This window comes from Microcebus murinus, chromosome 1 (assembly GCF_040939455.1).
Source record: "Microcebus murinus isolate Inina chromosome 1, M.murinus_Inina_mat1.0, whole genome shotgun sequence".
Classification (NCBI taxonomy): Eukaryota; Metazoa; Chordata; class Mammalia; order Primates; family Cheirogaleidae; genus Microcebus; species Microcebus murinus.
The window spans coordinates 14924035-14948973 of record NC_134104.1 but is presented as its reverse complement, the minus strand read 5'-3'; the positions used below and the strand labels follow the sequence as shown (position 1 = coordinate 14948973).

General features: G+C 37.1%; 2 protein-coding genes across 8 annotated transcripts in view; one reads left to right on the top strand and one right to left on the bottom strand.

Annotated features, from left to right (window-relative positions):
* Positions 1-8235, top strand: part of USP16 (ubiquitin specific peptidase 16) — a 30272-nt gene extending 22037 nt beyond the window's left edge. For 3 of the 6 annotated variants that reach the window (XM_012764473.2, XM_012764471.2, XM_012764472.2), the window contains 5 exons: positions 1191-1854; positions 2891-2985; positions 3895-3981; positions 7547-7703; positions 7803-8235. In XM_012764473.2, coding sequence (XP_012619927.2) covers positions 1191-1854; positions 2891-2985; positions 3895-3981; positions 7547-7703; positions 7803-7927 — 1128 coding nt within the window. In that variant the 3' untranslated portion in view covers positions 7928-8235. The remainder of the gene's footprint in view (positions 1-1190; positions 1855-2890; positions 2986-3894; positions 3982-7546; positions 7704-7802) is intronic. The other 3 variants (XM_076000593.1, XM_012764475.2, XM_012764474.2) reach the window with 1 other exon arrangement.
* Positions 8236-9336: 1101 nt separating this feature from the next.
* Positions 9337-24658, bottom strand: CCT8 (chaperonin containing TCP1 subunit 8). 2 transcript variants are annotated; one of them, XM_012764476.2, is made up of 16 exons: positions 24466-24658; positions 22532-22622; positions 21719-21798; positions 19789-19938; positions 19164-19344; positions 18990-19051; positions 17992-18129; positions 16719-16897; positions 15813-15879; positions 15609-15696; positions 15405-15520; positions 14884-14955; positions 14641-14805; positions 13916-14035; positions 9894-10001; positions 9337-9557 (listed from the first exon to the last, which is right to left on the bottom strand). In XM_012764476.2, exons 1-15 carry the CDS (start codon positions 24523-24525, stop codon positions 9906-9908), a joined length of 1665 nt encoding a protein of 554 aa, XP_012619930.1. In that variant the 5' UTR covers positions 24526-24658; the 3' UTR covers positions 9337-9557; positions 9894-9905. The 2 variants fall into 2 exon arrangements, with proteins under 2 accessions (XP_012619930.1, XP_012619931.1); XM_012764477.2 differs by lacking the exon at positions 9894-10001 and having other exon boundaries at positions 24466-24656.
* Positions 24659-24939: the final 281 nt, after the last annotated feature.

Here is a 24939-nt window from a genome sequence, read left to right as displayed (position 1 = left end):
ACATTCACACCAGCAATATATGAGACTTCTTGTTTCTCCTTATCCTTGACAGCTGTGTGTTAACAAACTGCCAGATTTCATTTATTTATTTATTTATTGAGACAGCATCTTGCTTTGTCACCTAGGCTGGAGTACAGTAGCTCCATCATACCTTACTATAACCTTGAACTTCTGAGCTCAAGTGATCCTTCCATCTCAGGCTTCCTAATAGCTGGGACTCCAGACACACGCTATCACAACTGGCTAATTTCTTTTTTAAATTTTTTCAGAGATGGACTGTCTTGCCCAGGCTGGTCTAAAACTCTGGGCCTCAGGCAATCCTCTTGCCTTGGTCTCCCAAAGTGCTGGGATTATAGGTGTGAGCTACTGTGCCAGCCAAACTGTATTTCTGCCAGTCTGTTGGATGGGAAATATTATCTCATTGCAGTTTTATTTTGCATGTATTTTAACATAAATGGGGTTAAACATATTTTTATGTTTCAGAGCCATTTGTGTTTCATTTTCTTTGGAGTATTTGCTATCCTTTCCCCACTTTTTATTCATGTGTTCCTGTTTTTACTGAAACACACCAGAAAATGTTTGTGTCCTGTATGCTGCTCTTCATCATTCTGGTATTACAGATTGGCCTCACAGGAACCATCCTTTCAGTTACAACAAAAGTGCTAACTCCTTTGGGTCTTTAGGCATTCTAGTAATGGGAATGTTGATGAAAGGCCTTTTCCCCCCTCTCTACCTGGAAATAGGCAGCAAGTGGCAAAAAAGATGATCTCTGTACTTGTGGCTTCCTTGCTACTTCACTAACTTTGGGCCATTGTTTTCTCAAAATGCTTTCATCCATTTCTCTGACCAAAGCAGTCCTGTATTGTGTATCCTTGAGTTTTTAGTTTGTTTTTTATCTCCTCAATGAAATCTTTACCTAATAATTGTAAATCACATGGATTCTTCTTTTATTGTGTGGGTAGTTAGACCCACCACGTGATTTAAAGAACTTTTATTTGTAATATATTTGATTCCTGCTAGTAAAGGAACTTGTAAGATTAGATTCTGTTAACTTTTTCTTACAAAATTACTTATTTTGGATTCATAAGTAACAAAACCTAATGTAGTAGATGTGCACTCTTTCATTCTTTTCCTTTGTCTCTTTTTTTCTTTCTCTTCTTCGTTTCTAATGTTTTATACTATTTACACAGAACCAACGAAGGCAACAGAAAATTCAAGGAAAAGTTCTTCATTTAAATGGTATCTCTACCATTGACCATCCTGAAGATAATGAATGTGAGGCTGAAATGTCACTTCAGGGAGAAGTGGATATTAAATCCAACCACATTTCCCAAGAGGAAGTTACACATAAAGAATACTGTGTTAACCAGAAAGATTTGAATGGCCAAGAAAAAATGATGGAAAGTATAACTGACAATCAGAAGTCCATAGAGGAAGTAGATCTGAAAAATGTCAGCATGGATAATGATCTTGAGGTTTTGGCATCTGCTCCCAGTGAATGTACTAGGAATTTAAATGGTGCCGGCTTGAAGGAAGAGAGCAATGGAGAAGTGGACATTTCTAGTGGTTTCAAAAACCTTAACTTGAATGCTGTTCTTCATCCTGATGAAATAAATATGGAAATTCTGAATGACAGTCATACTCCTGGGACAAAAGTATATGAAGTTGTAAATGAAGATCCAGAAACTGCTTTCTGTACTCTTGCAAACAGGGAAGCTTTCAATACCGACGACTGTTCAATCCAGCATTGTTTATATCAGTTCACCCGTAATGAGAAACTGCGAGATGCGAATAAACTGCTTTGTGAAGTATGTACACGGAGACAGTATAATGGACCAAAGGCAAATATAAAAGGTATTTAGATTCCCTCACTGTAAGTAATATTAATATTCAGGGTCACATCTTTCCCTGCATAGGTAGAGTACTCCCATTGTAATTGCATCAAGATTTGGATGGCATGAATGAGTGCCCTCCTCTGTGTAAATATTTTAATAAAAGGATGGAAGAAGCAAACTTTATTGAAGTGGCTAGTACTCTGTGACATCCAGGCAGCAGTTATAGTGGGGCACTTCGCTCTCCCACACCTCTCCATATGGGTAAATCATCCAATTGGAATGCTACCACCACAGCATCCTGAAAGTGGCTATTTCTTGCCTCTCAGTTCCCTGTCAGCATTCATGGTGACCTTCATCTCCCTTGCGCCAAGGAAGTCACACTTGACTTCATCAGTGTACTAATGTGACATGCCCAGTGCAGGGTACTGGGAGAATAGTGCTTTCTTATAATCTCCCTCAGATACGGAAGAGGAAGATATTGACAGTTCCCCTCCTGATCCCCTTCTTTTTGAGTTTGGATAAGTGAGGTAGGGAGGGGGCCATGGATTCCTAAAGAGTTTTACTAGAATTGTTTCAAAATTCTAGCTTTTTATTTATTTACATGTAGATACAAAAAGTAAGTTGTGTTGATTTTATAGCAGTTGTGTTCATTTCTAAAGTAGGCACTGACAAACTAAGGTCATGCATGGGCCAAATTTAACCTTTTGCCTGTTTTTGTATGGTCTCCGAGCTAAAAAATGCTTTTTTATAGATGATTATTTGCAACTGATTTGATGATAGGAAACACTAACTTCGAACCCCAAAATATAATTGTCCTCAATTATTATATTTTTATTGCATTAGTAAGAATTTATGGAAATTTTTCTCATACATAAATACCTACAAAATATCTTTGATTTTGCCTCTTTGTCCACAAAGCTGAAAATATTTGTCTGGTCCTTTATAGAAAAAGTTTGCTGATCCTTGCTTTAGGTGTTTGAAATGATTTTATAGTAAATTTGAAATGCTTTAGAGGTCTAAATTTTCACACTGCTAAAATTTCTTTCGTTCTTTAGGTGAAAGGAAGCATGTTTACACAAATGCCAAAAAGCAGATGCTAATTTCTCTTGCTCCTCCTGTTCTCACTCTTCATTTAAAGAGATTTCAGCAGGTACCACTTGTTTGTTACCCAAGATTTGTTTTAAATATATAACACCTACTTTGTTATTGTCTCAACATATTACTGCTTTGGTTTCTGTTACTTCTTAATTCTAACTTCAAAGAAGTAGGAGAGTAAAAAAATATATATGTGCAAGACAAAAATGCAGGTCAGAGTAGAAGAAAATTTGGACACAATCCTTCCTCAGATTTACTAGAACTCATGTTGCTTTTTTTAGTAAGATTAGGACTTTACTTTAACCTTAATTTCAGATGTAAAAGACCCAGTATACTATGTATATCATGTTTCGGAATATTAGTGATGTTTTTCTGTTTATGTGTGGTATAATTTTTACTGACCCTTGATAAAACAACATTGGTATCTTGGATTGTCATCATTTTGGTGACTTTGTCTTTTCTGAAAAACTTTTGCTATAAGCAGTACAATTTTCAAATTCTGTTCGCAATTCCAAAGACCTTCAGGACCTTCAGAATGTTTTCCCTCTTAGGGTTGGTATGGGTTTGACTAATTGGGTGGGTCTTAATTAACAATTCACAAAGCTTGGTTAGAGCATGATGCAGAGAGTATATTTCATACAAAAGTATTCTGCTCTTGCTGAGTTTTAAGTACTCAGAACTCCTGGTCTAATCTGTTTTTTCTGGATGGCTAATGCAGAAACATTGAGAATTTTCTCATGGGAGCAGGATTCTTAACATGTTGGTGTGTGTGTGTGTTAGATGTCCTTAGCATAAACAAACCAACTTTGATTCAATTAGTGGTCAGGAAGAATAGAGCCTCCTAAGAAAATTAAACTAGGGCTGGATGTTGGTGTTCTTTTGAGTATCGGAAGGGGACTACAGTTTACTTAACATGTATAGCTTTTCCATTAACAGAACTCAATCTGTTATCCTTCTTTTTCAGGCTGGTTTTAACCTACGCAAAGTTAACAAACATATAAAGTTTCCAGAAATCTTAGATTTGGCTCCTTTTTGTACCCTTAAATGTAAGGTAGGTAAAAATGGTCTTAGAAAAGTCCTTTGTCCTTTGAAGGCAAATCATAGCTTACCAAGTACACCAGTAGCAACTCATATGAGTATGAAGTTGATAAGAATTATTGAGTAGAGTGGGTCTTTGACCATTGTGCCTTTATAATTTAAAGATCTGTTATGAATTATTTTGAAGAGTAGGTTATGTGAGTTCAACATTTGGAACCCTCATTATTATGGTAGAATACATTACCTTGGGAGCTGAGGGCACAGAAATAAAGGGGAGCAGATATATTAATGGATAACCTCAGTTTAATGTGGTTGATTGAGTGTTAAGATTGGTATATATAGAACTAGGGTGATAAACACTTGACCTAGCACATTGGTGGTTGACGAAAGGCTCTGTAAAGTAGACCATACCTCAGTGAATACTTAAGGAGTAAAAGTTAGTATGATGAATCAAGATGAAATGAGTTTTGTAGGGAGAAAGAGTAGCAGCAGTAAAGGTGTAGCAGTGTAAAATAGCATAATGTGTGCCAAAGATTGGTAATATAAACAGTTCTAGAGCTTATGGTACAAGGCGTAGGGGGGGTTGGGAAATGAAGCCAGAGAAGTGAGGTAGGAATGAGGTTTTGGAGGGCACTCACGGTGAGGAATGGGGACTTTATTAAGTATGCAGTAGGGAGCCACTGAAGAGTTTAAAGCAATGGGGTAACATGATGAGATCTATATATGACATAGGTTACTTGCTTAGGTATGGAGGCTGGATTTTAGGAGGGAAAGACTAGAGGCAGGGAAACAAGTTAGGAGGCTATCACATTAATTCAGCTTGTAGATGATGAAGACTTAAAGCGGGGCAGGAGAGCAGGAGATTGAAGGAAGATTTCAGGAGGTAAAATTAACTGGATTTATGATTGATTGGCACTAGAAGGTGAGGCAGAGGCCTTTAAGTGGATACTAAGGGTAGCACAGAAAGGAGTTGAGGATGATTCCTGAGGTCTGGCTTGAGTGAAGAAACTAGGCAGAGTGGAGTACCAAAACTGAGGTAGGAAATACAGGGAGAAGAGCAGGTTGGAAGGTAGAGAAAGGATAGTGAGTTCAGTTTTAGATATACTGAGTGTTGAGATACTCATGTTCTTAGTCTAGAAAGCATTTAAATACACATGTCTGAGGCCTAGGGCAGAGAGATTAGGATTAGAGATAAAGATTTGGCAAACAGTATGTATATGGTGGTTAAAACTATGAGAAGATATGGAATCCCTTGTGTATAGATCCTGGAGAGGGAATGAGAAAAGGTGGCCAAGGACAGGATCCTGGCAGGTATCTGGGTGGAAGAAAGTAAGGACATCACAAAGGATCTCAAAAAATCTCCATGTTGAAGCAGAATTTGGAGAGTCAAAGCTGTGCTATATTCTAATATTCTAATCTCAAATATTTCAATATAAGCATATTAATAAAGTATTACTTTTTATGTAAAATTTGAAATGATGGGATTCTCCCTTCTTCCCTCCCAATTTAAAATTCTCTAAGAATGATATAATTTCAGAGCCGATGAGCTGTCAATTGTAATTATTTTTATATTAACACCGTAAGGCCAGGCCACTTTGGCTGGTAAATAGAAATACCTTAGGTTAGCTTAGTTTTGTGTACAAGGTCACCAGGAATCCATCTTTTACCTAAAATGTCATTGTTCAAGTTTCAAGGATAGGAGACTAAGTGGCCTCAGAATCAGAATATCAGAGAAAAGGACTGGAAACTATTTATGGATTAGACAATAAAGAGGTCATAGTAAAATTTTTCAAGAACAGTGTTGGGAACTTAAGTGGGTTGCGGAAATAAAGTATGTAAGTTAGAGGCTTTGTTGAAAAGGAAAATGGTAGATAGTGAAGTTTTTTTTTTTAAAGGGTGGGAGACTTAAGAAGGTTTGTAGGCCAAGAGGAAAATCTATCAGTTGAAGATACGGAAAAGAGAATTGATTGAGCAAAGTCCTGGGAGGCTGGCAGGGCTGGGCTGAGGACATGAAATTGGAGTATGATCTTTGAACCAAAGGGGGTATAGTGGATACCTCATCTTCTTGATAATGGGTAACTTGTAACTGGGTAGGTTGTGTCTCAGTTTTCCTGAAGTGGGGGGTGAGGTCACTGGTAGTGAAGAGTTAGAGGATAAGGAGAGAGGCAATAAGAGAGTGGTAAAAGTTTGGGCCAGTTTCTGTGAAGGGCATCTTGGAAGAGGCAGCTAAAACTGAGGACAACTTACAAGAATATAGTCACATTGAGGACCCTGACAAGTTAGATCATATAATTTTGTTTTCTAACAATAGCAGCTGTCTGGTTTTGGGGCTGAGGAAGGTACACTTGTAGGATTCAGGGTGGGGTTTTGTGATGAATCGGATGTAGCGGCAAAGTTGGTGCTGGGTATTGAGATTATTGGTAAGTGATACATGTGGTTAATGTGCATTTGAATCAGCTGGGAATCAGACCTACAAACTCTGATTCTGTGGGTCCAGAGTAGAGGTCTAAAATTCTGCATTTTAAATAAATTCTCAGGTGATGCCAATGCTGGCTGTCCATGGGCCACATTTTGAATAGTCAAGGTCTAGGTCTGCATATGGGAATGATGCCAGGAGGCTTCATAGGCTAGAAGAAAATGAGGATTGGAGAATCCTGTTAGGTTAAGGAATACAGAATAGGTAAAACTGAAGAGTTAGAAGAATGGAAGACCTGTGGACCAAGACTAGAAAATAGTAAGATTTCTGAAAGCAAAGTTTTGAGTGATGCCAGGCCAAGAGTCCAGTGTTGGTTGTGGTTGGCTAAAATGGAATGGCAGTGAAAATCCTGTGAGGATCATAGATGGACAGTTGGAATCTCAAGGAAGCTGACAGGATAGGGTGGAGAAGTGCAATCTGTACACTTCTTCAGAGGTACAGATTGCAGAGATGAGGGTAGGGATAGTACTACTGAAAGTCAGTAGTGTCCACTCAGGAGGACTTTTTATAAGAGAACATAAATAGCTGTCTTAGAGTGGCCCCTTGCTCAGAAAATGCCTGTACCTGTTGTCAGCCCTATGGCATATGAGATCTTAAAAAAATAAGCAGCATCCACTCTGGGTGGGGCATTTTCAGAGAGGTTGAGTGTCTCATTGACTCCCTAGTGAGTATTTAATTTTGGCACAACCTAAATGCTATTCTCTTCCTGTTGAGTGCTTACGTTTTAGGCAGGGACCAGGATAATAGCTGGAGTTGTTACAATATTGTGGAATTTTGGACTTATCCTAAGGTTCCTAAACGAACTGGCAAGTTGAATTCAGTTATTTAGTTTTTGTGCCAGATAACTGTGATTACATCAAGTGACCTATTGTTTATGGTTTTTCCAGTGAGGAAACAGCAGTAGTAATATTCTTATAAAAACAGAAGTATCTCAGTAGGTTGAGAAGAGGTAGAGAGAATAGTCAAGTTCAGACTCATGAATGATTTCTGCATTCTCAAAGTAAAGGTTAAAGACCTTTTGTGTAAATAGTATAAACTTGTCTTGCCAATGAGATCTATAAATAGGTTAGAACTAACTTTTGAATTCCATTCATTTTTAAAGAATGTTGTGGAAGAAAATACAAGGGTACTGTATTCCTTATATGGAGTTGTTGAACACAGTGGCACCATGAGGTCAGGACATTACACTGCCTATGCCAAGGCAAGAACTGCAAATAATCACCTCTCTAATCTTGTTCTTCATGGTGATATTCCACAAGGTAAGATGTTTTGGAGAATTCAGGCATTCAGATTATGGTAAGACCGAAATATAATGAACTTGATCTTTCCATTTATAATTTTATATTTCTTCTTGACAGATTTTGAAATGGAATCAACCAAAGGGCAGTGGTTTCACATCAGCGATACACATGTGCAAGCTGTGCCTACAACTAAAGTACTCAACTCACAAGCGTACCTCCTATTTTACGAGAGAATACTGTAACAGTATCAAAAAGTGCTTTCTCTGGAAACACATTTATGGCTTTTATAATGGCTGTAATAACAACAATAAAAAAGTAAAGACTAACTGTAAATCATGTTCACTTACCATTAAATACATGCCAGAAGAAATCATGTTTATTTAAATATCAAAGGGAAAAAATACCTAAAAATTTACAATGGTTTTGTACTGTCACCATGGGTATTATTCCTGCTTCCAATTTCTGGAAAGGAAAACTGAATTAAGTCTTTTGTGCTTAAATGTTTGGATGGTAGGTCGCAACACATCAATAAACTGACTTACCCCAAAAACTTGTTTTATTCCTTAGAAGATTTTAAGTTCTGTTAATTTCCCTACCAGGTATCATTTTAAAACTGTTTCAGACTGGCTAATGAAAGCTTCATTACAAGTGTTAATTTTATAAGCATAGATTATTTGGCATAATTTTATAAACACAGATGTTATTGGGGGAAACACATGTATCTGTAGTCCATACTGTGCATAAGATGGGGTACAGACCTCACTCTGCACTTGCTGTGCCAGTGGTCAGCTGACCCAAGGTAGACACAAGCCAATCTCATTCTTGAGACTAGGTATCAAGTCCCCCTTAATGTCCCAGTGTTTGAGTTATATGCAACCTAACAAAGCTTAAGGACACAACGCCTGCCTGAACTTCTTAAAAGGTTCTCTTTCACAATGAATCCTTCTAACTTAACATGGCGGTAATAAGAGATGTATTACGGTTAGGGTACCTGTTTAGTTTATTGAAGACCCAGCCATACTGGTTCCAAAACTCCTTTTAAAGAATACCAAAAATATACAATTTCAAAAACAATTATTCAAGAACCTTATATTAATATAACATATAGTACTATGTTCTATAAAATCAGTATAATTCTTTTATAAATATTTTTTCAACACTCCATATTGATCTTAGGGAAACAGAATCTGCTTTATGAAAACTGACTTGTACATTTCAATTGTATCATAAGTATCTCTTTTGTATGCTAGAGTATGTTTTCCATTCAACAAATCACTAACGGCTATTGAAACAAGTCACCTGAGTCAGGATTTCCAGACCTGTGAAAAAACACTCTGGAAATCTAACTCAGGTGTCAGCGGACCTTTCCTATAAAGGCCAGTTAGCAGATATTTTAGTCTTTGTGGGCTCATTAGATCTCTGTCAGAACTACTCAACTGTGCCATCCCCTTGTTAGAAAGCAACCTGCAGAAAATATGTAACTTTGAGCAATGGCTGCATTCCAGTTATTTACATAAACCACAGAATCAAATGTAAATGAGCAGACCTCTACGTAAGTGACTTGCCTTAAATCCCACAGCTAATGTGATTAACAGGGTTGAGACAAACAGGTCATTTAGATCCAGTAACAATGGTCATAAGACAATGAAACTTTGATAGTAACATGTTTATTATAACATCCAGCTGAGGATAAAAACACAAAACACTTCTTAATTTAAGGAGAATAAGAAAACATCAGGCAATTCCTAGTACTACTACAAATATAGCCTTCACCTACAGTAAAAATTAAACCATTCAATCTTTTTGGTCATCATCCCAGTCTTTCTTCCCACTTGGAGGCTTGGGCCCACCAGCTGGCTTGGCCATGATGATCTGCATAACAGAACAAAACCACACAAAAGTATGCTTACAAACTCAACCTTTAGGATGAAGAAAAGAATGTTTTTCTATTAGCCTTATTTAAGATTAAACAACCTATTTTATGCCACATATAAAACATCACAGCACAAAGTTTGCTAGCTTCCTTGTCAGGAATTAAATTGTAAACTTGCAGCAGTCTGACAAGTTTCTTGCTTTTGTGGATAGTAATAGCAATAAAATCCACACAGATTAGTAAACGACATTCCAAGACATGCACTTCAATAACCCAATAAGCGGAATGTGAATATATTTGCATGCATCACTGGTATGCATCAGTCAGTTTGGCACCTGATTTGCTATTTATATATGAGGTTCATCTTGCCAACCATCTTTATCATCCCAGTTTCCTTGTGGCTTAGGAGTTTTAGGTCCACCTGCCAGTTTTGCCATTATAATCTAATTGATACACAAATACAAAGTTCAACACTGATATTTTCTAGAACCTGTAAAAACTATTCACGGAGCAAGAAAGCAACACCCTTTCTAACAAGCACTTAGGTTCCCTGGTAACTTAAAGACACAAGCCTATCTTTAGTTTACCTAAAATGTGTTAACCCAGCATTTTCCAAGTATAACCATCTAACACTCAAAAAGAATTTATGTTAAAAAGTGGTTGTTAACTAAATCAGTTGACTTTAATCTAAGTAGAAGTCTGAGCCTCTCATATGTTCTGAATCTCAAAAATAGGAATATAGTATTCACTGCCAAAGTTATATGATTAGAGAACTTTCTGTATAAAATCAGGGAGTTTGGCTTGTGTTTCAAGCAACATAAATTATAAAACATCTTTGTTGCCACCTGATAGATTCCACCTCCCTCTTCTCAACTACTTTTTTGTTTTTAAGAGACACACTATTGGTGGCCAGGCTGGAGTTCAGTGGCATGATCATAGCTCATGGCAGCCTTGAATTCCTGGGCTCAAACCATTCCTCCACCCCAACTTCCCCAAACTAGCTAGGACTACAGGCTTGCCCCACCACACCAGGCTAATTTTTTTGTAGAGACAGGGTCTCACTATGTTGCCCAGACTGGTCTTAAACTCCTGGTCTCAAGTGACTCTCCCATCTTGGCTTTCCAGAGTGCTGGTATGACAGCTATGAGCCACCATGCGCCCAGCTCACATTCCTTTTCAGAAACATCTTAAGAAATCTGAACCTGGGCATGGTGCGGTGGCCCAAGCCTATAATCCTAGCACTCTGGGAGGCCAAGGTGGGCGGATTGCTCAAGGTCAGGAGTTTGAAACCAGCCTGAGCAAGAACGATACCCTGTCTCTACTATAAATAGAAAGAAATTAACTGGCCAACTAATATATATAGAAAAAATCAGCCGAGCATGGTGGCGCATGCCTGTAGTCCCAGCTACTCGGGAGGCTGAGGCAGGAGGATCGCTTGAGACCAGGACTTTAAGGTTGCTGTGAACTAGGCTGATGCCATGGTACTCTAGCCCGAGCAACAGAGTGAGACTCTGTCTCAAAAAAAAAAAAAAAAAAATCCGAACCTGAAATTCTTAGAACATTTTACCGACTGAGGATATGTTCAGACTGAATTAAAGGCATTTTTTTTTTTTTTTTTTGAGACAGAGTCTTGCTTTATTGCCCAGGCTAGAGTGAGTGCCATGGTGTCAGCCTAGCTCACAGCAACCTCAAACTCCTGGGCTCAAGTGATCCTCCTGCCTCAGCCTCCCGAGTAGCTGGGACTACAGGCATGCACCACCATGCTCGGCTGATTTTTTCTATATATATTAGTTGGCCAATTAATTTCTTTCTATTTATGGTAGATACGGTGTCTCGCTCTTGCTCAGGCTAGTTTCGAACTCCTGACCTTGAGCAATCCGCCTGCCTTGGCCTCCCAGAGTGCTAGGACTGAATTAAAGGCATTAAGTATAATTTTAGACCACCTTAAGTGCACCTTGATTAAAAAAAAGAAAGTACCTAGAACAGTAATTCCCAAACTGTAGCAGGTACCATAACCACCTGCAGGGTTTATTAAAACAGACTGCTAGGTCTCCTTCAGAGTTTGTTTCAGTGGTTCTGGGGCCAGGTTAGAGAATTTGTATTTCTAAAAAGTTCTTAGGTGATGATGCTATTTATTTGGGGACCATGCTTTGAGAACTAGCAAACAGTCTCTACTATACTATCCAAAACTTAAAAGCTTGATTTCCAATTCTCTTTCCAGAATATATACTGTACAAAATTAGGTACAATTGGCTTTTAAAACAGTTGTGAGAGGGCCGGGCGTGGTGGCTCACGCTTGTAATCCTAGCACTCTGGGAGGCCGAGGCGGGCGGATTGCTCAAGGTCAGGAGTTCAAAACCAGCCTGAGCGAGACCCTGTCTCTACTATAAAAATAGAAAGAAATTAATTGGCCAACTAATAAATATACAAAAAATTAGCCGGGCATGGTGGCGCGTGCCTGTAGTCCCAGCTACTCGGGAGGCTGAGGCAGTAGGATTGCTTGAGCCCAGGAGTTTGAGGTTGCTGTGAGCTAGGCTGATGCCACGGCACTCACTCTAGCCTGGGCAACAAGTGAGACTCTGTCTCAAAAAAAAAAAAAAAAAAAAAAACAGTTGTGAGTTCATTAGGCTAACACAAACTGGTAAATGTAGTTGAATGAGTTCTTCAGAAACATCCTCTATGTATAGAGACAGAAGACCAGGGGCCAACCAACAAAATTCAGAAGTGCCTTTGTGACCAAGGTTGTAAAAATTATCTTGCTTGGATAACTGGCTTTCAAAAGCCTCCTAAGTTAAGGAATTTCCACTATCAGAATTTGTTCACCTTACGCATCAGATTGCTACTTGGCTTCCTCCATCTCCTTCTATTTTTGGTTTTTCCTTTTATTCTTAGCCACATCCTAACTTCTAGAACAGTTTCTGCTTTATTTCTGATGAGAGATGAAACTGGATATACAGTTCCATTTTTGGTCATCTCTACTTACTATGAAAAAGTCCTTCCTTATACAGAGGAAAAATTTGTTTTGCTACAATTACCACCAACTGGTCTTAACTGTGCTTAGAAATAAGTCTAATTGTCTTTTCACTGATTTCCACCTATGACTTACTTCTCCCAACTTTAATTTGGCATGACTGTCACTTAATGGATTTATACAGTGCCACAGTAGTTATAATTTTCTATTAAGTACTAATTTTGTGGGGAAATGGATTTAATTAAATTTACTAAATACCTTTTTGAAAAATAATTATAAATTGTGATTTACATCTATACCCAGAATATACTCACAATTCCTCAATAAAATAAAAAAAGAAATATTATGATTTGAAATACTTTTAAGATCCTTTAGTATCTCAAGCTACATGTCATACAAAAATTTTAAATACTCAGGTCCTCTTATCTCCACAGACTACTGGAGACTTCCATTTTCCTTAAAGTTGGTAGTCTGTAATGTCTGCTTCAAGGCTTCACGGTCCTTCCATATTCCACATTAAACACACTTTTCTAAATTATTTGTACAAAGGAGTTCTAAGGCTAAAACATTTTGAAACCCATGAATCTAAATCAGATTTATCCTACCCATTCTAATATTAACCACTTCAGTACGGCGCTCACTGGCTGCGAAACCGTGCCCACAGCCGGCACTCATAGTCTGCATGATAATCTGTGCTGTGCATTTATGACAAATCCATTTTGCTCTTGTGTGATGAGGAAAGCTTTAAAGCACTGGAAACTTGTTTTACTTAACAGGCAGCTTTACGTGTAATGTAAATCAGAATAGGTAACATATACATATATGTTTTCATTACGTTATTTTTAAATGTTCACAATTTTACTTTGATAAATGAAAAATTAGAAAAGTCATATAATGGCTGTCGGCTAAAGTTGACATGCGCGTTCATCCGTGGCTATCGACTATAGTCGATGCTGGTACCGAAGTGGTTAAAACAGCAAAGGTTTCTTTCACTGAAAAGATTTCTTTTAAATTACCTATAATTAATTATTATTATTATTTTTTGGATAGAGAGGGGTTTTCTCATTATATTGCCCAGGATGGTTTCTAACTCCTGGGCTCAAGTGATACTCCCACCTGGGCCTCCCAAAATGTTAGGATTACAGGCAGGAGCCACCATGCCCAGCCACATTAACTGTAATAAACACATTTAATACAATTTAAAACTATAATAGAAGAAAAAATAAAATTTCGGGAGAACACAGTAACATCTCTAAAGATGCAAAAGTAAAGAAATAATCCTTTGAATATAATTGGAATTATTGCTATGTTCTAGTTCTGTGAAAATATGCTATTGAACCATGAAAACTAGCATTTTTAAGGATCAAAATTCTACTGTTTGCTTACCTGATCCACTCTAAGTACAGTAACTGCAGCATTAGTAGCAAGTTTGATAGCCCAATATTTTCCCAGATAAGTATCAAGAATACCAGCTTCCAACATGTCCTTTACAGCAGGGACTTCAGCCTGTCGAACAAAATTTTCATCCTTTCATTTTAAATTCTTTTATGTCAAAATGTTTATAACCCAGTAACTGAAAAACCCTGCATGGCTCCTGAAACAGTATAAGAAGAGTAACCAAGCACAAGTACTATCCTACAGAGTCCCTTGGTACTTAAGCAGGATTGGTCCAGGGTCCCTTTGGATACCATATTCAGTGGATGCTCAAGTCCCTCATATAAAATGGTAGTATTTAGAAATAACCTATGTACATCCTTTCATATACTTTAAGTCATCTCTAGATTATAATACCTAATACAATGTAAGTAGTTGTTACACTATATTTTTACAATGTGTATTTTTAATTTTTAAAATTTTTTCTCATCTACAGTTGGTTGAATCTGTGTTATGTGGAACTTGCAGGGCTAACTGCACACTATAAAAAAGGATATCAAAACAAAAGGAAAACTAAATTTTCCTCTATCAGACAAACTATAAAAACTGTTAAGAAACACATTTGCTCACAAATCAGAACACTATCTCATTGATTTTCCTTTTAAACTTACTGCTTCTATTTTTGGGTAGTGTGTTCACATAATAAAGCAATTTAAGTTCAGTGTTTTTTCAAATACCTCAATATCTAATCCAACGTTTTTATTTCCTTCTTGATGTACAGCATAAAGTTTAGAGATTACTTCATTGGCCTTAACTCCAGAATTTTCTGCCAGTGCCCGGGGAATAACTTCAAATGCCTCAGCAAACTTCTTAATAGCATACTGTTCCAGTCCAGGACATGTCTAAAACAAAAATGCGTTTATTACTGCATTTTATTCAACCAATGGGAAAAAAGTCAATTTATACAGAAAAAGCTTTACCTCTCCATATGATGTTATCTGTTTGGCTAATTCAATTTCTGTTGCTCCACCTCCAGGCACAAGACGTTTATCCTGTAAGTAGACCAAAAAAAGGTCACTAAAAAGCAGTTTGCAGTTTTCTAGTCTTTCCAGGTTCCAGTACTTCACCAGACTGGAGTTCTTAATCAATTATTACTCAAAACTGAATTATAAATTTGGTAAAAATGAATGGCCAGGGGAAATTTTCTTACTATACAGTGTCTGACATATGAAAAGGGAAGGACCAAAGTGAAGAATGGGAACAGCTCTAAGAACAGTGATTTAGCAATTAAGGTACACTAAAATCAGACACAACCATAAATGATCCCTTATCATTTTAGGAAACTATCTTATGTAATAGCAATGGATGTTTAAGTCTTAAGTAAAAAATAGGTGCTTTGCTTTAAACAACCACTAATTTTGTAGTTCTGATAATGTTCAGGAGTCTGCTAAATGTATTTTTAAAACCTTACAAATTACTAAAGATTATTGCTAGTACTGACCCTCGTGAGAACTTTGAAAGTATTAACACCGTCATCTACTGCCCTTTCTATATCATCCATCAGATTGTCTGTAGAGCCTCGAAGTACTATGGTGGAAATGGCACCATCTTCCTTTTCTGTCAATAAATTAAGTGAATTTGGTGATTAAATAAAATGAACACCTCCATTTACATTAAATTTTTTTTTTTTACCATTACTACATACCATGCTTAAAAACCACCACCTGAGTATCTCCAACTTCTGAGAGGTAAACACTATCACAATGTCCCATTTCTTCAAGAACTGGGGGAGTCTGTAAGAAAGTGACTGTTGTAATAAAAATTCAAACAGTTTCAACTATCTTTTTTCCCCCTTACACGTTTCTACGGATTCTATCAACTATCTTTTAATGTTTTCCAAAATACATACCAATCTAGGAAGAGCTGTAGCACCAACTGTTTTGCACAGTCGTCTGAGATCCCACTTTGAGTTTAGCCTTAAAAAAAAAAAACAACAAAAAAACCAAAGGCCATTATAGAAGTTTTTATCAGATAGCATATAAAGAGATTAAACAAGAAATTATACCAGCCCCCAGCTCACATTCTTCTGACTCTGATTTAAACTCAGAACACATCTGGCTTACACTAACCATTGAGGCCAGGAATCTGATTCCTGACACTATAAGCAAGCCCAGCTAGCCAATGATGCCGCACCTTCAGTCTGCATTGTATGGTACTATTCTAGACTTGATGTCACTTTAGTATGCCAGGGGTTTATAGTTCTTAACACCAGAGAAACCCTTACAGAACTCAATAGTATATAAAAAACTTTTGGTTTACTTTATGCAATCAATGTTCTGTAAGAGTACAGTGATTCACTCCGTATCTATCATTGAGTGCTACCAACAATGGTGGTAGGCAGAAATGGATAGTTAAGTTGTCTACTGTGCCCCATATATATGCTGATGGATTAAGAGGCACCTTCCTGACTCCACACTCTAGTTGACATGCACTGCACTAGGCTTGCATCTAGTCTCTTGAATAAGCTGTTTCTTTTGCCTGGAATGCTTTTCCTTTTCCCTCTTCCTCAAGTAACAGCTGTTCAGTGATCCTTTAGCGCTCAGCCTGAAGTTTCCTCAGGTGTTTCTTGTTCCCCTACACCAAGTCCTTTTGCTATTTGATCTAATTCTTATACTTTCCTTTTATTAACAGTCTTCATAGTCTATTGAATATTAGTGTTTTACTACCAAAAAACCATTTATAATATTGGTTAATAGAATGCAGGTCAAAAGGTAAAAAAAAAAAAAAAAAAAAAAAGAATGCAGCTCTCTCTTACCTCACCAACATGACATTGTATTTGTTTGCATAATGAAGAGCCATGTCTGCCACTTTGCCACCTGTTACTACAACATTTGCACCAGTATCAGCAATAGCTTTGACTTGTGCATCCATGAGATTTTCTTCTCCCTTACTAAAATTCATCAATTCTTCAGCAGTCTTTATCAATACCGTTCCCTGGCAAAACAAGTGCATCCTTTAAAACCATTTCACTTCTTCAAAGTCAAAGGATAGGATAATAGTTTACTAAAGAAATAATTTAAAGGTCTGACAAAAAATATGGGGACAAATATGCAAATATTATGAAGCAGAATACAAAATCTGTATGAAATAGACACTCAACATTCTCCTAGACACCTCTCCCAAAACATGTTCATTTGCTTTTAACAGGCACTTTGGTAGAAAAGTTGGAGAAATATTTAAATTTATCAGGCAGATGTCCTGGTATTTGTCTTTTGACAAAGGTCAACTAAGGTCACCAAAATGATGTCATGGTTCTCAACCTTTTTCTAAAATGTGGACTAAATTACCAGTAACCCCTAATCCTGTGAAACTTAAAACCATCAACAACTTGGATTTCAAGAATTCTAGAGATGTCAGCCACTACTGACTATAAACATAAACTTTAAACTTTTTAATGTGTACTTTTAAAAAACATATGTGTCATTTCCAAATCACATTAGCATATCTTATTTCAGTATGGTACAGAATGTCGTTTAAAAAAAAATGTTGTGAAGAGCACACAAAGTACTTTCTCATTTGCTGATTATGTAAGCTGTCAAGGGCTTTGTGTTAGAATATAAATAAATATCACCACCATCTAGTATTTCAAGTTTAATATTTGATAGTTCTCTGGGAGGCCGAGGCAGGCAGATTGCTCAAGGTCAGGAGTTCGAAACCAGCCTGAGCAAGACCCCGTCTCTACTATAAATAGAAAGAAATTAATTGGCCAACTAATACATATAGAAAAAAAAATTAGCCGGGCATGGTGGTGCATGCCTGTAGTCCCAGCTACTCGGGAGGCTGAGGCAGTAGGATTGCTTGAGCCCAGGAGTCTGAGGTTGCTGTGAGCTAGGCTGATGCCACACACTCACTCTAGCCTGGGCAACAAAGTGAGACTCTGTCACACACACACAAAAAAATTGATAGTTGAATTACATATTCAAATAATATAAATCTGGTATAAATATAAGTAAGAGCAAACTCGACCTCAAACACTAATCTGAAAGAGCAACCTAAATTTTTGCTTTTAAGTTCTGAAGTCTACACACCTTAGTTTCTGTTATCGTGCCATCAAAAGGGCAAGAGTACACTGCTATTTTTGCATCTTTGACAGAGGTTACATCACCTTCGGTTTCCTTCTTAAACACCATCCCATGCAATACTGAAGACGAATGGATACCAGAGCCCTAAGGAAGGAAATACACAAACCATCAGTGACCTCGTGAAAATAACATAAAGCCAAGTTGATTCTGCATGTACCAAAAATATCCTTTTCTAAGGTAAAGTAATAAACTGAGAGGCAGTGACTACTGGGATAAGGGGTGAGGTGGAAGGCATAAAGCACAGTACTCTGCTTAAGGTAAGAATCATTGTGAGAATAAGCCACTGTTATGGAGAAGAGGTCCTTCAGTTTACAGGGAACAACCAAAGGAACAGAACTGCTTTTAGCCATTCATTCACTCATTCACCAAGTACTCAGTGCTGATGTACCAGGCATACCTATCAGTACTGGACATAGAAGAGAGAACAAAGCAGCAAAGATTGTGCTCTCACAAGCTTACAATTTAATGGAGAAGATGGACAGTAATGAAGGGAGACAAACCAAAACCAGTCCAATTATAGGTTTTAATATATTGAGCACATCATTTACCAAAAATATACTTGAATATTTCAATACTAATATTAAAATATAAATCTTATTATTACAGAATAGAACAATCTCCATTCTACTCCAAATTGCACACTAAGCTTATTATAATTCAGCATATACGAAGAATACAAAAATGTAATTTATACACTATTCTCAACTCACAAGATGTCATAAAAAATGATGACTTTACAAGGAGATAATATGTCAATACCCTTTTAAATTTAAATAGGTAGTAGTAACAACTTAGTAATATTAAAATGTTATAAAATGATGCCTCAAAAGAAATCTTAAGTGTCCAAATTATGAGATAAAACTTAGGTTTAGATTAACACAATTTTTTTGCAAGACTAACTGACTTAGATAGCTAATGCAGTTAATGTATTTTTCTAAACTTACCAGAATTTTACAAACTCTGATGTTATCAACATTGAAATGGCCGGAATCAGGAAAAATAGATACTGTTGAGAAAATGAGACATATCAAAAGACATCTTGGGATAACAGAGAAAACATCTAGTCACCTTAAAGACATTTTTATTTTGGACCTTTTTATTTGCTAGTATTTACTTACCGCATGCCTGAGCAATAAGCCTGGCCAGAAATGTTTCGTTACCATATTGTTTACTCATTATGGAGGTCTGAAGTAGAGATGATACTTCATCAACATCTCGAAGGTTTTTTGCAGAACAACATACCAAATTAGGAAGAATTTCATGGGCTTTTCTGCAGGCTATTTCATAACCTTCTATGACCTAAAATACAAACAAAAAAAATATTTCTCTAATTCCAACATGGCTTACAGTAGTCATTTTGGTAACCCAATGCATATGGATATTTTCAATATAAAATGACAAAGAATAAACTGTACTTTTATAATTGCACATATAGCAGAGTCTACTAGTATGAGTGTAGGCTTTGATGACAGCCCAAATTTGAATCCTAACTCTACCTAACTTACTAGCTATGAGATCTTGGGTAATATTTTCTTAATGTTAGTCTCATTTTAGGCCTAACAGGGTCTTTGTGAGAATAAAATAACACTGCATGTGAAAAATATGTACTATAATGTGTGATACAGAGTACACTGCTCAACATATGTTAGCTACTATTAAAATAATGATTTTAGTTTAAGTTTTAAGCAATAGTTATATATACAGGCAAAAATAAAGTACATTATAAAACAAACACTCACTCACCTCTGAAACTGACAGGCCAATTCTCAGAAGCTCTTCGGCTAATTCTAGAAGAGCTCCAGCAAACACCAGAACAAAGTTTGTGCCATCTCCAACCTCTTGCTCTTGCATGTGAGAGGCCATCACAATCATTTTTGCAGCAGGATGCTGTACCTGGTAAAAGAGGTAATACCAAGATAAACATCAGATCCTTAAAGCAGCATAAAATCACTAATTTCTACTTACTAAATTAATAGACTCCAATTTCCCCATGGGCTACATAAATCCCATTTAAAAATTTTTATTTCTAATTATTATGGGTATATAATAGTTGTATATCTTTATAGGATACATGTGATGTTTTGATACAGGCATATAGTATGAATTAATCAAATCAGGGTAATTGGGGTATCCATCACCTCAAGCACTTACCATTTGTGTTAAGAACCTTCCAATTCCACTCTTAGTTATTTTAAAGTATACTCTACCTTATTGTTGATTACAGTCATTTTGTTGTGCTATCAAATATTGTTCCTTCTAGCTAATTATCTACCTATATTTTTACACTCATTAACCATCCCCACTTTATCCCCCGCCTCCTCACCGCCTTTTCCCAGTCTCTGGTAACTGTCATTTTACTGTCATTTACCTGAGAGCAATTGCTTTGAACATAACTCTCATCTGATCCCACTGCTATACACTACTTAGTGTTCTCATAAGAAAAAATCCAAGTCCCTATAGTCCTATCAATATAAATGCATCACTATAAATAAAACCTCAAAGTGCACCTTCTTATTGATGCTTAGTCACCTAGCACATACAGCTCCATAGATAAGGTTCAGCACGTCATTATATGTTCACTAAATTAAAAAACAAAATAATTACAACCACTAAACCTAGACATTTCTTTAAAAAGGCTTCAGGAGAACTAAAATAGACATCACTTAACTTGGTCATGAGTCACAACATCTACTTGTATATTCTTATAAGGGTTTAAAAAAGGGGGGAGTGTAACGTTTTTCTTAAAGTACATAGAAAATTTTATGTGGATTTTATTCTTAGGATTTAATTTTAGATACTTTTACAGAAATAAGCCAACAAGTAACAAGTGACAGCAGTGGGAAAATTATAAAATGTCAGCACTGTGACTTTATTATATTTACAATATCCCCATTATACTTTAATAACTCCTGAGAATATGAGAGTGTACAATAACATTAACATTCACAATGACAAGTCCCTTCACAAATACTTTGTGGAGTTAAAATTTTAAGTTTGTTGAGTATCTTCTTTAAGAATATATTGTTATTTGGGAAGTTAGAGAAATGTTAATTTATCTACAGTTTCATTTAAAATACAAAATTAAGTTCCAGTTCTTTTAAGGGCCAACCTGCACGAAAATTCCAAGGTTGAACTATCATTCTTTAATTACAAGGCCGCTAGATAAGGAATGGCTCTCCATGCGTGTTCAGATGCCAGAACTTCCCCATGACCCTGCTGGTGGTATCTATTCTATAGATTTTATAACAACAAAACTATAGCTAAACAAGGTAAAAATCCCATTAACTGACTTTTTATTTTCATAAAACCAAACAGTTTGTTGTTTTTAAAAACCACTGTTTTATGCAGTGTTATGCAGATGTTTCTGCATTATGGAATAATTTACTTTGGTGCCCCTCTATAAAACAAAAATATTGTATTCAATTTGATATGGTTATTAGCAAATATACTTTTATAACAACCAATCCCTCTATAAAGCAATAACTTTTTTTAGTAGCTAAAATGTTAAACCTAAAGAGGACTCTTTATATAATTAGAAAAATCTGTATAATAAATGTTTAAGTTGGGAAAAAAATGTCCACTATCCAATCTAAAATAAGATTTCTATTATGTTAAAATACACTTAATTTTGATGTCACCAAAACATATGGCTCCTTTTAAAGAAATAACTTACTTCTAGCTCTCTTAAAATAGTTGCTGCATCATTTGTCACAAACAACTTCTCCAGGTGGTTGATAACCATTTTGTTCATTCCTCAAATAGTTAAAAAAGAAAAAGAAATCATTAATCAAATCCTTTCCCAAATACTCAGGAAAATCTAGTGAAAAAAATATGAATTTGTATTTCTTAAAATAGCTTTGTAAGAACTCAACACATACTATCTATTCATTAAGTTTATCTCACAGTCCCATGGACTGTTCCTGACCACACACCCATATTATTTCTTTTCTAATTTCCTCCAAGTACTAGAGAGGATGCCAAATCTCACATTTTTGCTAACTTCTATCTTCTGTTTGCAATACTTCTTGGCATACAAGTGCTCAATAAACATGAATTATATGTTAACGTAAAGAGACTACAATGATCTACTTAACAGTGTATTTAGTTTTATGCTCATTCCATAAATCTATCAATTTCAATTGATGGTAGAAGGCAAGAAGGGGAAGAGAATTTTCTCCCTTAAACTATAATGTCACTTTTTATTAAAGAACTATTCAGTGTTTGTCACAATGAACATTAGGTACTATCGAAATAGTGAAAGTGCTATTATTTTTTCTATCTTCTCAATAGGATAAAATAACATCTTGATTCCTATTCTTCTAAAGAGATCCTAGTTGCTGATTAAAAATGCTGTATTGGTGTCAATGAACTATGAAACTAACTTTCAAATCCATACTGTAAACATAATATCCTTGGAACAAACTTGAAAGAGCTAGTACACAAAATTCTATTACTGTATATTTTAAAACATGAATTTAGAAATTACCATTTGGTCCATATGCTGTACGAGTGGTTTGGGCAAGCTCCTTGCAAGCTTGTATGTTTCTATACACAGCCTCTTCTAATCCTGAAAAATGCTGTTTAAAAAAAACTTCTCATTAGATAGGACAGTGAAATAAGAATTTTCAAATACAAGGCCTTTGCTTATCTTGCTTCTAATAAACAGGCAGAATAGCTTAGATATTTGGCACAGAGGAACTGGTTACAATTCTTAGCTTTCTGGCAAATTAACATACATGATCTTGGGCAATTTTCCAACATTTCTTCTACTGTAAAATGGAGGTAATAATAATAGTACCTACCTCATAGACTGCTGAAACAAACAAGATTTATGTATGTAAAACACAGCATTTGATATTAATAAAGAATCCAATAAAGCATGACATTTTAAGGAACTACAGGTACCTATTTACACATCAAATCATAGGGTCTACCATTTTTTAAAATGTAACATACAAGGAAGCATGCTAAGACTGATCAGATAAAGGATATGAGGTATTTTAGGTAAAATAACTTTCCAGAGTTTATCAGTATTTTCTAACTAAAAGCAGAAATGTGGTATATTTTTCTTGTTGTGTTAGAACCTGAGCTTTGTAAAGCCAGCAGTTCTATGTTCATTGGGAATTCCCACTTATGGGAATGTATTTGCCTCTCAAGTGTTCAGGGACTAAAGTACACAGATGATTGAATGAACTTGAATTACAACACAATTTCAATGGATAGATATTAAAAAACTAAATTGCTCACAATACTGAAATTCTCAAGTTTACACTTTTTTTGAGAGTTGGGATTTTATTTGGGGCCTCAGAGAGGTTTCATGAGCCTATTGCTCATGTAAACATTTTCCTAAAGTTGTGCTGCCTGATATAGTAGCCATTAGCCACTTGTGGCTAGTTAAAGTAATTAAATAAAATACTTGGTCCCTCAATTGCACTAATGACAATTCAAGTGCCCAGTAGCTACATATGCATTCTACAAACAGGAACCTAGCTCCCTACTGTTAATGCTCCCTCTACCTCCCATACAATCTTAAGTTCAACCGAAATGATCTATTTCTTTAATTAAACATATAAAACATGGAGGACAAATATAGGAACACCACTATTTGAAGAGCCAAAAAAATTACCCAAAACAAATTTATCAATAATGCAGTCAGATTTCTTTCTTTAAACCATGCTCCTGAAACTACATCAAGACCAGGCCATAAAACAAAATATTTGGGCCAGGGTATAACTCATCCTGTGGGTTTACAAAGGTTTAAAACAGAACTCAAAGATACCATCTTTTGGTCCAATCACCTCAATTTAAAGATGAAGAAAGGGGTCCGTTTTAGGTCAAGCTTGCTAAGATTAAGTTGAGACTGGAATGCATTTGGCTACAACCCACTGCTTCTGAGAACTAAACTGGAAGCCCTGTTTCTCACTTGGAAGGAAAGAACCTGTTCCTACGCTCTCCTCTCCAGATCGCCCGCTTCTTGTCCCTTCCCATTCTGTGACTCGCGAACTGTGTGCATCAATCACGTTGCAGTTACCAAAGCAATTCCACTTACATTATTCAATCTCACCTTCACAATACTCTCCTAGGGTGGAGGGCCTAATCAGCCCCATTTTGCGAATGAAGGAAAAATTCACGAGTGGCTCTATGTCTGCCCAGTTAGAAAATGTAGAGCACGAATCCTGCGGCCTTACCCCTCGACCATCACTTTCCCCCGCTCAGCCTTCCCCCGGGTCGAGGAGGAATAGAAGTGCCCGCAGACCTCCACGCCCGAGCCCTCCCGAAAACACCCCTGTTTCCAGAATCTTCCCCCGACCGCTGTGCCAGGGGAGCACGCCCAGCCCGTTAGTAGGCCCGCCTTCTTTGCTGCGGCCGCCGCAGCCCTTTGCCGACTCTCCCACCGCGTCCCTTTCCTCCATCCCTTACTTTCGCTCCGTCCTTGAGCATCTGGGCAAAGCCCGGGGCCTTGGGAACGTGAAGCGCCATGGCTAGCCTGCAGGGAGCGGTTCACGCGCTCGCTCGGAAGGCCGCGGAGGAAACGAGGGGCACCCACAGCCTTCTGGGAACTCGGCGTGCCGTCGCCTCACGCTCCTCCTCTGTCTCCAGCGGGCCCGCCTCTGCCCCAGCAGCCTAGCTTGAAGCCTCGCGAGAACGAAAGCAGCTTCCACAGCCAGAACAGAATGGACGATCCCCGATCAGGTCGATCGATGGGCCCCAGTGCAGAGTTCGCCTTCGGGCTTCAGGCTGACGCGCGCGCAGTAGGCCCGGGCCGTTGGTGCTCACTCCCGACTGTCCCCTCTGACCAGACTCAGGGTTCGGACGTTTGATTTTTACCGTTTCTGGCCTGGAAGCTACACTTCCTAAGCTTAAGTTCCCACGTACTCTTCCAGACCCAGCCGC